The sequence below is a fragment of the Salvia splendens genome, chromosome 6, assembly GCF_004379255.2.
Source record: "Salvia splendens isolate huo1 chromosome 6, SspV2, whole genome shotgun sequence".
Lineage (NCBI taxonomy): Eukaryota > Viridiplantae > Streptophyta > Magnoliopsida > Lamiales > Lamiaceae > Salvia > Salvia splendens.
The window spans coordinates 32,526,661-32,540,385 of record NC_056037.1 but is presented as its reverse complement, the minus strand read 5'-3'; the positions used below and the strand labels follow the sequence as shown (position 1 = coordinate 32,540,385).

Below are 13,725 nucleotides of genomic sequence, written 5' to 3'. Positions count from 1 at the left end.
CTTTGTGGTTGTCAATTCATCACAAAAATATTGTTACGTAAAATTTTTCCGATTCATAACGTAAAAAAGCTTCGTGAATCGTGGTTCTGAATTATAATAGTACAACTATAAATAATACGTGTAAAATTATAAGAGTGGGTGGCCTCATTATTTATTTCCACAATACTTTTGTTTTAAAAAACTACTCATGGTCCCACAATATCTACGTACTAACTAACCATTGCAATTTGCAACTATATATAGTTGAGATTGTAACACCATAATTCAAACACATCTAACTTCGAGCAAGAAAGACAATCATCTTCACCAAAATGGTTAATTTATGCATGCATATATCTCTTCCAATTCCGCACAAGCCAGCCCACCATTCTTACACCACCTTCCACGGCAGAGCTACAACTATGTTGTATACCCGGCGGAGCTCCTCCACCCGATGCAATGGCATGCCTTCCGCTCAGACAACGACTGTTGCGGTCCCTACACGACGATCTGCAAACTACAAACCTTCCTTCTGGGATTTCAACTATATTCAGTCGCTCACCACCCAATATACGGTACACCACCATTTCTCATCATCTTTAATTTTTGAGTGAACTGCCTTAAAAGTCCATAACTTTTTGGATTGTGACACCACATACCCCTAACAAAAAAAATAGCGCCAAAAGACCCTAACGTTAAATATAATCACGAATCGTGTTTTTTCGGACCAAAACACCCTCAGACCCTAAAAGGGTATTTTTGTCACCAACTTCTTATGTAATTTTCTAATAAGTTTTGGTACTTCATACGTAATTAAAATTTTGTCATTATTTACACTATCTATTTTTTTATAATATATAGATTTATCATTATCTGCATTAATTAATATGAAAATAATAAATGTCACATGCTTGCATATTTTCAAGGATTAAATAGCTAATATCACATGCTTGCATATTTTCAAAATATTACTCATGTTTCAATTTTATCATAAATGGAAAGAAACTATGCAAATTTATAAACTACAGTCTTTGTCCTACACATTAAAAAAACTCGTATATAAAGGAGGAAATTACAAATAAACTCCTATAGAAAGGAGAAAATTACAATTGTTGTCAAGAGGCTCAAACTCGGCACATCTACATTAATGTCTAAGCTCCTTGCCGCTAGGACAAAGACTCTGGACAATTTATAAACTAAAGATTGAATGTTCATATTATGTTCAAAATTTCCGTTTGAGTTAAATTAAAATTCTCAATAAAATATCAATCATAAAAATCGTCTTAAAGTTAAGCTTAGAGAAACAAATTAGTTCGATGATATATAATGAAATAATATTTTAAATATCTGTGTTTTCAAGAAAATAATTACTGTATCATTTAATTAAATGTGAAATATTTTTTTATTATGTGTATTATTGATTCGGATTTTATTGCATAAATAACTTCACTTTTCCATATTTTTGTTGTTTCTCAATGAATTTCTTACAAGATATAACTAGTATATTCTTACCACTAACTAGAAAATAGAGAGATATAAGAATTTTTAAACTATACAAATATCGACAAAACTTTAATTACGTATGAAGTACCAGAACTTATTAGGAAATCACATAATAAGTTGTTGACAGAAATTGTGACAGAATTCATATGTCAGCGAATTTAAGGATTGCCAAAAACGCCCTTCAAGCTATTTGGGCATTTTTGTCCGAAAAGTTGCTAAAAAAAACTTCATTCGTGATTATTATTAAAGTTAGGGTCTTTCGGCACTATTTTTTTATTAGAGGTCTATGATATCACAACCCAAAAGTTAGGGACTTTTGAGGCAGTTCACTCTTCTTTTAATAAAAAAAATTAATTAATTGGTTTGAAATTCTAAATATCACTAGGAAGAGAGACATTCAAAGCGAGTTCTTGAGCTGATTGCCCGAGTGAAGATGTTGCTGCTGCACCAAGAAATGGAAGGTGATCGACGACTGGACTTGATTGATGATCTGCAGAGGCTCGCCATATCTCATCACTTCGAACAAGAAATCAACAAAATCTTGAATTCTATTTATCACGAGAATTGTTATGATGCAAAGGACAGGGATTTGTACACAACATCTCTTGAATTCAGACTACTCAGAGAGCATGGTTTTCTAGTTTCTCAAGGTGCTTATGACTCATTATTCATTATACATACACATCTAGTATAAATGTTTGAAGCTTAGAACTAATAAATGGGGTTGGTTTGTTGTATGATAGATGTGTTTGATTGTTTCAAGAATGAGAAGGGAGATTTCAAAGCAAGCCTTTGTGATGATAGGAGAGGAGTATTGGAATTGTATGAAGCTTCTTTCCTACTTACACATGGGGAAGAAACCTTGGAGTTGGCCAATGAATTTGCCACCAAACATCTGCAGAGAATTGTTGAAGAAGGTGGCGATGATCATAATCTTTTAGAAAGGGTGCGCTACGCTTTGGATCTCCCAATCCATTGGAGGATTCAAAGGCCGAATGCAAGATGGTTCATTGAAGCCTATGGGAGAAGATCCGAAATGAATCCAACAATTCTTGAGCTTGCAAAGTTGGAATTCAACATTACTCAATCAATGCATCAACAAGAACTCAAACTCATCTCCAGGTATATTAATTAATTAACCATCTATAATAGTAGTGTTTTCTCACATATTCCCTCATAAACTTTACTATTTGTGGATGATATTTATAGATGGTGGAAGCAAACAAGACTATGTGAGAAGCTACCATTTGCAAGAGATAGAATAGTGGAGTGTTATTTGTGGACTTTAGTTGGTGGACTCTCACAACCTCAATATGGTTATTCAAGGATCATGGCCACCAAAGCAAACATCTTAATTACACTACTCGATGATATATTTGATGTCTATGCTACCTTGGAAGAACTACACCTCTTCAATGATGTTATTCACAGGTAAGTTACATCATAGGCTCTATAACTTATAAACTCTTTACAATAATCTTAGGCACATGAATTCATTTTCTATATACATCTTTTTTCTCAGATGGGATTTAGAAGCAGTGAATCAACTCCCCAACTATATGCAAATTTGCTTTCTCACACTCAACAACTTCATAAATGAGATGGCATGCGATGTTCTAAAAGAACAAGACATTCTCATCATTAAATATTTGAGAAAATCAGTAAGACTTCGTAACCGATCCCTAGCTAAATATTCAATTTCCATATATCTTTTTTTGTTTCTATAATGCATTCTAATATGGTTAACAGTGGCAAGATTTATGCAAATCATTCATGCAAGAGGCTCAGTGGCACGCGGAAGGACACACACCAACACTCGATAAATATATCAACAACGGATGGATTTCGAGCTCAGTACCTGTGATACTGTCACACACATTCTTCCTCATCACAAATCCAATACAGAAAACCGCTGTCGAGAGTTTGTACCAATATCAAGACTTAGTTCGATGTCCAGCAGTGATTTTGAGACTTGCAAATGACCTTGCAACATCACCGGTTCGTACTCTCAACGCAATATAAATATATACGCGAATGAACCTAAAATTGAGGGGCGGCCATTTCCAACGATCCTAAAGGAAAATTTGGTATCGGTCATAACAATTGTATAATGTTTATCTTGAGATGTAAGGTATGATCCTTGATTCATGGGTGTGACACATTTTTAATGCTTGTCTAGAATGAGATGGAAAGAGGTGATGTGGCAGAATCGATTCAATGCTACATGAAGGAATCAGGAGCTTCGGTTGAAGAGGCTCGTGAACATGCAAGATTTTTAATATGGAAGAGCTGGAAAAGGATGAATGAAGAAAGAGTCGGAAATTTTCAATTTCCGAAAGAATTTATAAAAAAGGCTGTTGATCTTGGTAGAATGGCACAATATATGTACCAACTTGGAGACGGCCATGGAATTCAGAACCCTCATATTAAGGATCGGATTTCGAGTTTGTTCTTTGAATCTATTGTTTAGAACTCGAGCATGTTAGATTGTACCAGGGCTATGTACCATCTCATATAGTAAAAGCAAAATATATTTTAAATTTTGAAGAAAACGTGGAAAATCAAATTCGAATTAAATTGAATACAAACCGATTGGAGAAGAAGGACCAAAATTTATTAACAGAAGCGTTCAACTGATGTACGGTCCGCGTCATGGCTTGAGCTTCCTTTTTAGAAGAAAGATCGCATCATTTGGCTCCAAATCAGTATAATCAATTAACAAAACACGAAAAATATCTGAAGATTCATTTGAATTGAAAATGAAGGAACCAATTTATGACTCAGAAATTGTATGAGTTGAGAAACTTATGACTAAATTTCAATCACAGTCAAATTGCAACTCGATATCAAATGGAAATGCTGAATTATAATACTGGAAAAAAGAAATCTACAGGCAAAGGAAGAGAGAGGATGGGTTTGAATATTTGATAGAACAAATATTTTCCAGGAGTGAGCAGTGACGATTGAAGGATGTGGCGCAAACACAACATGAAATCTTAGGAGCCAATCCCAAACGTCCATAATAATCCTTCACAATTCCCCTACTCCTCTCTTATCTCTTCTGTGCATCTATAGACTAATCATTCTTTAAGGATGGGAGTACATATTTAGAATATGATTTTTTCCTAATTTAAGTCAATCAGAAAATTGGAATGTTGAGAGAATATAAATTCTAAATACCCGAAAATCTGAATACGAAAAACAAACTTTTATAACTAAACCAGAATCGAACTAAAAGATCTGAAAAAAAAATCCAAAATAAAAGAATTTTAAAATATATAGGCTATAAATGTTTTATAAAATATAGAATAGATTATTTATTTAAATATGGTATGTAAATGAAATTATGTACTACATATTAAATATAATTAGGTTTTTTAGGTTTTTGGTTTTAAAGTCCAATCCCATCCCAATCAACAATCGCAATTTTTTAAAAAATACTACTATGATTTGACACAAAATACGAATCGAATTAAATATTTTACTATTTATTTTCCACTATTCTGATTACAGATATTTTACTTGCCTTAGTGATTCTCAGTTCAAGTAGAAAATTGCATAATATCGGCTTTTAATTTATATCCATTTTGAGTCAAAATACAAATAAGGCAGCTAAGATCCTATATTCTATTGCATATAGGACGGAATATGACAATGAAAGATTGATTCGCCACTTTGATTTTGTTGGATGTTACGGTCGAATTAAATTTTGTTTAAAAGAACCATTACTTGATTATGTATATGTGTGAGTAAATCATAGTTTTACAATTTCATTATATAGAATATGATCAAACTGTATATGAGGGGGTTTACTTATTGGAGAGTTGAGAAGCTTGTTGGAGTATAATACAAACATCTTTAAAGATCTAAGTCATTAGTATCAATTTTTACATGATAAAAGCTTATCGGCTCTCGAACAGCTCATGGCCTCCGCCGCTGACAGTATGAATTCCTAGCTCACAATTATTACCTTTGCGCTTTTATTAGAACGTGATAAAATTAATTTAGGCACAGTTGCTAAGTTTAATTGATTTATTTTAATACATGTAGTAAGATTTGGAGGTCTTCTTAACCTAATTTTGTCGTAACCATATCATTTAGTCAGTATTTTCGGACTCAAATCACATGTTTTTCTCACATTTGTAGATAATCTCTTTAATCTTTAGTCATGATCATAATTTGCCTACAAACCAGCTTGTATCTCCTCATGATTTTTTTGGAGATTAGGATATTATTGAAATCACAATCTTGATTCGGTTGCAGGATATACAAAAGAAAGAAGCAGCATTGTAGTGATCGGCCTGAGTATCCACACTGCACCTGTTGAAATGCGGGAGAAACTCGCTATTCCTGAGGCAGAGTGGCCGAGAGCTATAAGCGAGCTCTGTGATTTGAATCATATCGAAGAGGCCGCAGTTCTGAGTACTTGCAACAGAATGGAAATCTACGTGGTAGCTCTTTGTCGCCACCGAGGGGTTAAAGAAGTCACTGAATGGATGTCCAAGGTATCTGTTTCTTCATTGTTTGCATAGGCAGCTAAAATGTTTATAGTTTTCCAAGCTCATTCATCTTAGTTTTTGTCATTGTTACTAAACATTTATATGGAAGACGTTTTTGTTACCTTAAGCAGGAAAAACTAAGTATTAAGACTTCTTTATCTTTATATAACTTGCGTCTTATGATTGAAGTTCGCATTTCCCTTTGATATTTGGGAATGTTTATACTATTATTGTGAATCTCATGATAGATTGTATGCTCGTCAGACTAGTGGAATCCCATCTTCAGAGATCTGTGAGCACCGTTTTCTACTTTATGATCAAGATGCGACTCAGCACATCTTTGAAGTGTCGGCTGGACTGGTGAATGTCAAATCCTGGCTCAAGTGAAGCAAGTAGTTAAAGTTGGGCAGGGAGTAGTGGGCTTTGGACGGAACATAAGTGGTCTCTTAAAACATGCGATCACTGTGGGGAAGCGGGTTAGGACTGAGACGAACATTGCAGCTGGTGCAGTTTCCGTGAGCTCAGCTGCTGTGGAGTTGGCTTTGATGAAACTCCCCGAAGCCTCACATTCCACTGCTACAATGTTAGTTGTTGGAGCAGGGAAAGGTGGTGATCAAACACTTGGCTGCCAAAGGGTGCACAAAGATGGTGGTAGTGAATCGAAGAGAAGACAGAGTCTGTGCCATTCGCGAGGAGATCAAGGATGTTGAGATCATCTACAAACCCCTTACTGAGATGCTAACTTGCACAGCACAAGCAGATGTAGTTTTCACAAGCACTGCATCGGAGACTCCTCTGTTTCTGAAAGAGCACGTTGTAGACCTTCCTCCCGTTGCTCCAAAAGTAGGGGGTTTGAGGCTATTTGTCGACATCTCAGTCCCAAGAAACTGAGGGCATATGCTGAAAGAATAAGAGGGGCAGAGCTGGAAAAATGCTTGTCGAAAATGGGATCTCAGTAGAGGGATCGTCAACAAGCTTCTACACGGGCCGATGCAACACCTGAGGTGTGATGGGAGCGACAGCCACACTCTGACCGAGACACTCGAGAACATGCATGCTCTTAACAGGATGTTCAGCCTTGAGACTGAGATCTCTGTGTTGGAACAGAAAATTAGAGCTAAGGTGGAGCAAGCACCGAAGTGAATTCTCTTTCTTGCTTTCAGGCCTCCAAGGGAGAGCTCCATTGTATTCTAAATAAAATTATTTAGTGTTAATATATTCATGGGATTAATTTCTTGGAAAATCTTTCCCTCGTTAAAGTTACTTTACCTTTGAAGTTTAACACAGTTTTCGTGTGTTATATTGCTAACTATTCTTAAATTGTTAACTATAACTAAATTATAGACATTAGATCATTAAATCAAGATACAAGATCATTCATCCATGAATATCAGTAAGATGCATAAAAAATGTCAATTAACAAAGAGTTAGTTATAATCAACTTTTAAAAAATATCCCAAAACTTTAAATGATTATACCTATCTCAATTTATATTATTTTTTTTACACAGAATATATCAAATTAAAGATAATTTTATAGGGATTCTAACGAGATCTCCCTTGCATATGTTCCGATGTTAAAATTTGATTTTTTTTTGATTTTTTGTAATTTTTACATAAGAGTTAAATGTAAATGTAAGTATCAAAATATGTCAATGCAAAATTGTGTTGACATATTCAAGGAATCACGTTGATATTTTTTATATACTATGTTAATATTTTATCTAAAAAAATAAATCTGGTCATTCTTCTAATCTATTTAAATTTAAATAATAATAAAAGAAAATTGCACATGACAATTTATAGACCACTAGATCTCTGGAAATCCTATGGACTTAAATTAGTTGTAGTTAGCAATTAAGAGATCGAGTTAGCAATTGATCACTCCCCTTTCCTCTAATATGTAATTAAGATGTCGAGTTTGTGATTTGTCCATGTACACCTCTTCGTAAAATTTTGATGTGTAGATATGCATGCTTTAGATTTTCTTTAATCTATTTTTCCTATTTTATTTATTTTTCAAAATATACAAATTTAGCGCTCTAATTTTTCGACTGACAGAATAATTAATTCCGATCAAATTGAGACTCATTCAATTTAATTTAGATACGGCATACTACTCTGTCTCTGATACTCTCTATGTGGCTATAACATGTAAACATCATACACTAAAGACGAACCCAAGTACTCCAATATATTAATTCAGTGTGCTATATTAGTTGTTAATAAATTGTGCTTTTAACATATTTTTGCAATTCCTCAAGATTTGTTTATCCGTTTAACTTAGAATTAGGTCACTCTCTCCCAACGTATTCAGATGAATTCATGTATGTTCATGCAATCAACATATCAATAATCGTGTTAAACATTGTGAAGTATTCATTGTGTTGGCATCTAGTTTGTGGTGTATTGTTGGCAGGGACGGAGCCAGAAATTCTATATAAATGGGGCAAAAATATATGTAAAGGCAATTTAAGGATTCGAGAAGTGGCATATATAAGGGTATTTAAAAAAAAAAACTAAAAAATAATGATCAAAATAGCATAAATGAATTTTTTTGAGGTGGGGCATTTGCCCCTTGTGGAGCTCATGTAGCTCCGTCCCTAATTGTTGGAAGGGAGTGACTTTATTCTAAGCATATAACGGATAAACAAATCTCTCCAATTTGTATGTATATGTTAGGATCATAATTTACTAGCACCTAATATAGATGAATGGAGATATTATTTGAATCTGCGAGCATAGAAAAAACCAAGACTGCACATTGCAAAAAAAAGAGTAGATGATCGAACAATGTGTGGACTGTGGACCTCCAATACTAGAGTTTTATTTATCTTCATTGACCTATTTTATTGATTAAATGAGCTAATTCAACTTGGGACTCTTTTCCCGCGAATTAAAAGCCCTAAGTCTACATGTAATATGATTATAATTTGGAATTTATCTTTCGATTTGAAACTACTATGAAATCATGTCTTATATTTTTGTTTTCGTATATTCTTTCACTGTTTTTTGAAATCACTTAGAATTAAACGTCCTATTTTATTTAAACTTGTTTTATATTATTAATCTCTTATAATTTTAACTTAAGCATTGTATATTACATAGAAAAGTGTTTATTTTTGTTAGAATATACGAACAAATTAGGAGGATATCATGAGATTTATTTCCATATAGAGTGTGTATATTTTTAGGTGTATATTGTGTATTTCTTGTTTACTACCTCATCCCTCTATAAAGGATGATAACTGTAAATGTAATTATTCGTTCAATAGAATTGATACATTTTCCCCAATACAATTCAATAATTTTTAGCAGTCATACTTTCAGCTTCAATGATTAGTCATTTTTCCAATAATAGGCATTTCCATATTCTAATCATAAAGTAATGTTTCTTTGCGCATCGCTAATCATGTACGTATAAAATAATTGTTTGACCATATGATATTCTATCTTACTTCTCATTGTTGGCCACATGCACATTAAGATTCCCCTTCCTCATTTCCTCTGCAAAATAATAAAAAATTATGTACCATATTTTAATTTCCCGGATATGCAATAAGACACTGGCGTAAGAAATAAACAAGAAACAAGTGAAAATTTGATCTCATTTTGTACCGTGTAAAATTAAAAATCCACAAACAGAAAAAGATTTTGCTTCCTACCAAAGTAGCCTGGCTAAAGGGTAAGTGGTCCCGGGCTCTTAATCAGCTATTACAATTTCCCATTTTTTCTTTTCCAGTCATGTTTCTATTTTTCCAGAACAAGAAAATGACTAAAAAAGAAGTTAAACATCTAAAATCTAGCGTTTTCAAAGCCGTGCAAATCGCTAACTCTGTTAAAAGTTTTTTTAACCTGAGCCACTTTAGCCAGCTTCGCAGCGGCTCTCCAAGCCGACGTCGGCGTCAGCGGCTCCCCATTCTCATCAACAAACAACCCAATTTCTATCTCCTCACCGCTCCGTCGCCGCCACTGCACCTCCGCCAGCTCAGCCTCCAACCCCCTCACATACTCCCCGGCCGCCTCCGACTTGGTCTGCAGCAGCAGCGCCCGAGCCGAGGACAGCAGCTGCATGGCGCTGGAGAGCTCGTTGTGCTCCATCAGCCGCCGCGACTCCGCCACGGCTCGGCTTGTCACGAAGACATTCCTCAGCCGTTCGATCCTCGGCGATCCGGATCGGACGGCTTGCGGCCTCGGCACCAGCAGCGCCTCATCCATACCGTAGATCGGTTCCAGCGTGGCCGGGTCCTTGTAACAGCATTTAACCGAAAGAACATGGTGGGACCCATACCCGACCCGGGAGGTGGGGACCCGGATTTCTAATAGTAGTTCCTTTTCTTCCTCTGCGTATAAATCGCCTAAGCGGACACAACCCGACCCGAGAACGGATGGGCGCTCGTTGCATGAATAGACCGCCATAATCTCAGCCGGATCCGACCCGGAAGCCAACCCGAGCTGGATCTTCACGTCTTGAACCACTACGCTTAATAAACCGGATACGCATTTGGAGAAGGCGTTTTCAGCCGGTTCGCGGCGGAAACCGGCTGAATGAACCGGTATTTCCACGTGAGAGAAACGAGTCGAGTGAGACGGCGCGGAAGACCGCTGGCTGCTCTCCTGGTTGGCGGCGGCGGCGGCGGCGGCGGCGCCGTCGTCGCGGCCATCGGAGAGTAGTATAATGCTCGCGACGGGGTTCCTCTCGCGCCGCTCCTCGAGCACTCTCGTGGCCTCGCGCAGTGCTTCAGCAATGCTGGAGCCGTCGCTGCAGCAGAGGCGGTCGATGATCCGCCGCGCCGAGCGCTGGCCCTGCGGCGTCATCCGGCGCAGGGGCAGCAGCCTCCTTGGCGCGGCGGAGAACGCCAGGATGGAGAGGCGGTCAGCCGAGCTGAGAGAGGCGATGACGAGGCGCATGGCGCGCTTGAGCATCTCCAGTTTGACGCCGGTCATGCTGCCGCTCACGTCGAGGACCGTCACCAGGTCGATCGGCGCGCGTTTCGCGGCGTCGGGGACGTGCGGCGGAGGCGGAGCTCTGACCTTCAGAACAACGGCGTAGGTGTCGTGCGTCCGCCCCTGGGAAATCAGGGCGGCGTCGGGAGAGATGCTCACCTCCACCGTTCTCGAATCGGCGGTGTTGAAGGAATCGGTGCTGGAAATCGGATTGACGAAGAATCCTTGAAACTCCTCAACCTCCTCCTCCGCTTCATCCAGTACAGATTCCGGAATTGGATTGAATTTGGGGGTGAGTAATGGCTCGTCGTCAGAGTAAGCCGCCGCGTCGCACCGTCTGTTCAATTTATGGCTCGAAAGAGGGGTAATTTTAACAGGAGCAATTTTCTCCTCTGATTGGCGGTTTTGCTGCGTGTGGATGGCGAGGAGAGGTACGTCTTTCCACACAGCGGCGCAGACAGGGCAAACGAGCGCGCGCTGCTTCCCGACGTGAGCGGCGATGCAGGGGAAGTGAAATGTATGGCCGCACTCCGCCGTGTAGATTGCCATTCCTTGCCCGCTCTTCACGCTGTGCATACACACTCCACAGCTATTCTGCACCTCAAAACCACAAAGATTTTCAATAAAATATCATCAATCAAAATTAATTAGACGTATGTATCATTACTCACTCTAGATAGACGCAGCGTGTTTTTGAGGATAGAGAAAGGGGATCTGGGAGAAGACGGCGCAGAACCGAACAGGATTTTGGAATGAGCTCGCGGCGTGTTGGCGCTAGTTTTATATTCCTGCTTCGAATTTGGCAGATCAATCTTATTGCTCTCCCTCTCCACATTCCTACTACCAAACGTTTTGCAACGCAAACGAGGAGTGGAAGGATTGCTTCTGCTTGCCATAGAACTCGACAGCTTATCCGCCTCCGCCACGGCGTCGGCGGCTGTGCTTTTATCTCTGGGAAGAGTGTTGCAAAATGCTTTTCTCCAACCTCTGCCCATTTTCTAGAGAGAGAGATATAGATCTGAAGATGTGGGGATTGATTTCTTCCTTTTTCGTGAATGATGAAGAATTAAAAAAAGGATCGTTGGTAGCTGGAGAAGAGGATCCTATCTCTACAATTTCTATGCTATATTTCTACTGTGCTATTAATTCTTCCTTGAAATACACATATATACATGCTACCAACGCCTTCCATTATTATTTAACTACTATTAAATACTCCTAACTTCATAATACTAGTATTATTATTATATAAACCTTCTCTCTCTTCTCTTCAAGGATCTTTTCAATCATTCGAGATATATATACACTATGCGTTTATTATTTAACTCTCATCTTTTATTTCCAAGTCAAATTATACGTTCCATTATTTAATTACACTCAATAAATATAGCATATTCACACATGATGAGTTACATATATGATATATTTGTGTAGTAAGAAAGAAAATTATTAATTTAATTTTAAAAAGTATGTTAGCAACTAAGGTGATGTTGTTAATCGACCTCTATTTGTGTAGGAAAAAGGAGAATTACAAACTTACAAATGATGCAAAAATAATTAAATAAAATGGAGAGTATTTACTACTATAAAAAATAAATACAGATGTATGTATGTATATAGAGTGATAGACGTGCTCACACTGTCACACACATACACTGCACTGCAAGTTTTACTGAAGAAGTAGATAAGGTTATTGATGTTGTCATTTTGCATGGTTTCAATTTTCGCACCGTGACATTGTACTGACAAATTCGTGATTTTATTTTGGTTGTGTATATAAATGCCAATTAAATGATCTGTAGACACATACAGATCGACACATTTTCATTTTCAGCAATTCAATCTCCTTCAAATATTATGGGATATAAATTAAATGCAATCATATAATTGTATGTAAATCATCTTCAGAACATAATTGAAAGCGATTATTTGAAATATCTGATAAAATACTTGTTTTTAAATTTTAATATTCTATTCCAACTGCCACGACCTCCAGCCTTATTGACCCAATCAAGATTGAGACAAATTAAAGAAATCAATTTGCAATTTTTTGTTCCCTTTATGCCTTGAATATGATCTTAACAGAATAGATTAGTATGGAGATTTCACCATTCTTATTTACAGTACCTCATATTTGTCCTGTGACTTTTTATGATTAACAAAATAAATATCTGAGTTTTTATTATTATTAACATTTCTCCAATTTTATACTCCATCCGTCCCATTAAATATGAAACATTTGGAAATCAGCACGTGATTTTATGTAATGTTGTTTTGTGAGTTAATATATAGAGAGTAAGTAACAGAAATGAAAAAAATAGAGATGGAGTTGTTTTCAATTTAGAAAACGTTTCATTTTTAATAGAAAAATCTATAAATGAAAATGGTTCATTTTTAATGGGACAGATGGAGTATTTTAAAGGAACAATCTAAAAAGGAAAACATTTAATTTTCAACTAATAGGAATTTATACGGACCTTGAGATATCTCACAATCATTACAATTAATTCAAAATTATTCTATTTTATTTTTATTTATCTAAGTTAATTCATCAAAAAAACACTACCTAAGAAATAAATACTCTTCCGCTCCCTACGAGCATCCACAATGGACACCTCTCCCCAGCCCTTTGCTATCCATCTCCACCACTACGTAATTATTCTCTTATTTCTCCAGATAGCCACAATTCCTATATCGTGTCATTCAACTGGTCATCTCTAATTAATTTGCATTATACATTATTTTCAATCCAAATAATTGTAAATTGAAAGACAAAAGAACATTATGTATAGTGAAAT

At 36.7% G+C, this 13,725-nt stretch overlaps 2 protein-coding genes and 1 pseudogene across 2 annotated transcripts; 2 read left to right on the top strand and 1 right to left on the bottom strand.

Moving 5' to 3' along the window:
• The first annotated feature begins 284 nt into the window (after positions 1 to 284).
• On the top strand, positions 285 to 4,184 carry LOC121807013 (1,8-cineole synthase, chloroplastic-like). Its single transcript, XM_042207197.1, has 7 exons — positions 285 to 554; positions 1,868 to 2,132; positions 2,226 to 2,604; positions 2,692 to 2,913; positions 3,005 to 3,143; positions 3,232 to 3,480; positions 3,662 to 4,184. Exons 1-7 carry the CDS (start codon positions 312 to 314, stop codon positions 3,950 to 3,952), a joined length of 1,788 nt encoding a protein of 595 aa, XP_042063131.1. The 5' UTR covers positions 285 to 311; the 3' UTR covers positions 3,953 to 4,184.
• A 1,082-nt stretch (positions 4,185 to 5,266) lies between these two features.
• Positions 5,267 to 7,124, top strand: LOC121809137 (annotated as a pseudogene).
• Positions 7,125 to 9,565: 2,441 nt separating this feature from the next.
• Positions 9,566 to 12,053, bottom strand: LOC121806650 (E3 ubiquitin-protein ligase WAV3-like). The gene is made up of 2 exons (XM_042206766.1): positions 11,599 to 12,053; positions 9,566 to 11,521 (listed from the first exon to the last, which is right to left on the bottom strand). The coding sequence occupies exons 1-2, from the start codon at positions 11,920 to 11,922 to the stop codon at positions 9,776 to 9,778; spliced, it is 2,070 nt and encodes a 689-aa protein (XP_042062700.1). The 5' UTR covers positions 11,923 to 12,053; the 3' UTR covers positions 9,566 to 9,775.
• Between the last annotated feature and the right edge of the window lie 1,672 nt (positions 12,054 to 13,725).

What these genes read in the sequence shown, in the direction of transcription:
- LOC121806650 (XM_042206766.1), bottom strand. Translation starts at nt 11,922, where the DNA reads ATGGGCAGAGGTTGGAGAAAAGCATTTTGCAACACTCTTCCCAGAGAT. An exon ending in ACACGCTGCGTCTATCTAGA is followed by an intron (nt 11,522 to 11,598) that starts GTGAGTAATGAT and finishes TTTGAGGTGCAG; the next exon opens with AATAGCTGTGGAGTGTGTAT.
- LOC121807013 (XM_042207197.1), top strand. Translation starts at nt 312, where the DNA reads ATGGTTAATTTATGCATGCATATATCTCTTCCAATTCCGCACAAGCCA. An exon ending in GAACTCAAACTCATCTCCAG is followed by an intron (nt 2,605 to 2,691) that starts GTATATTAATTA and finishes TGATATTTATAG; the next exon opens with ATGGTGGAAGCAAACAAGAC. An exon ending in ATGACCTTGCAACATCACCG is followed by an intron (nt 3,481 to 3,661) that starts GTTCGTACTCTC and finishes ATGCTTGTCTAG; the next exon opens with AATGAGATGGAAAGAGGTGA.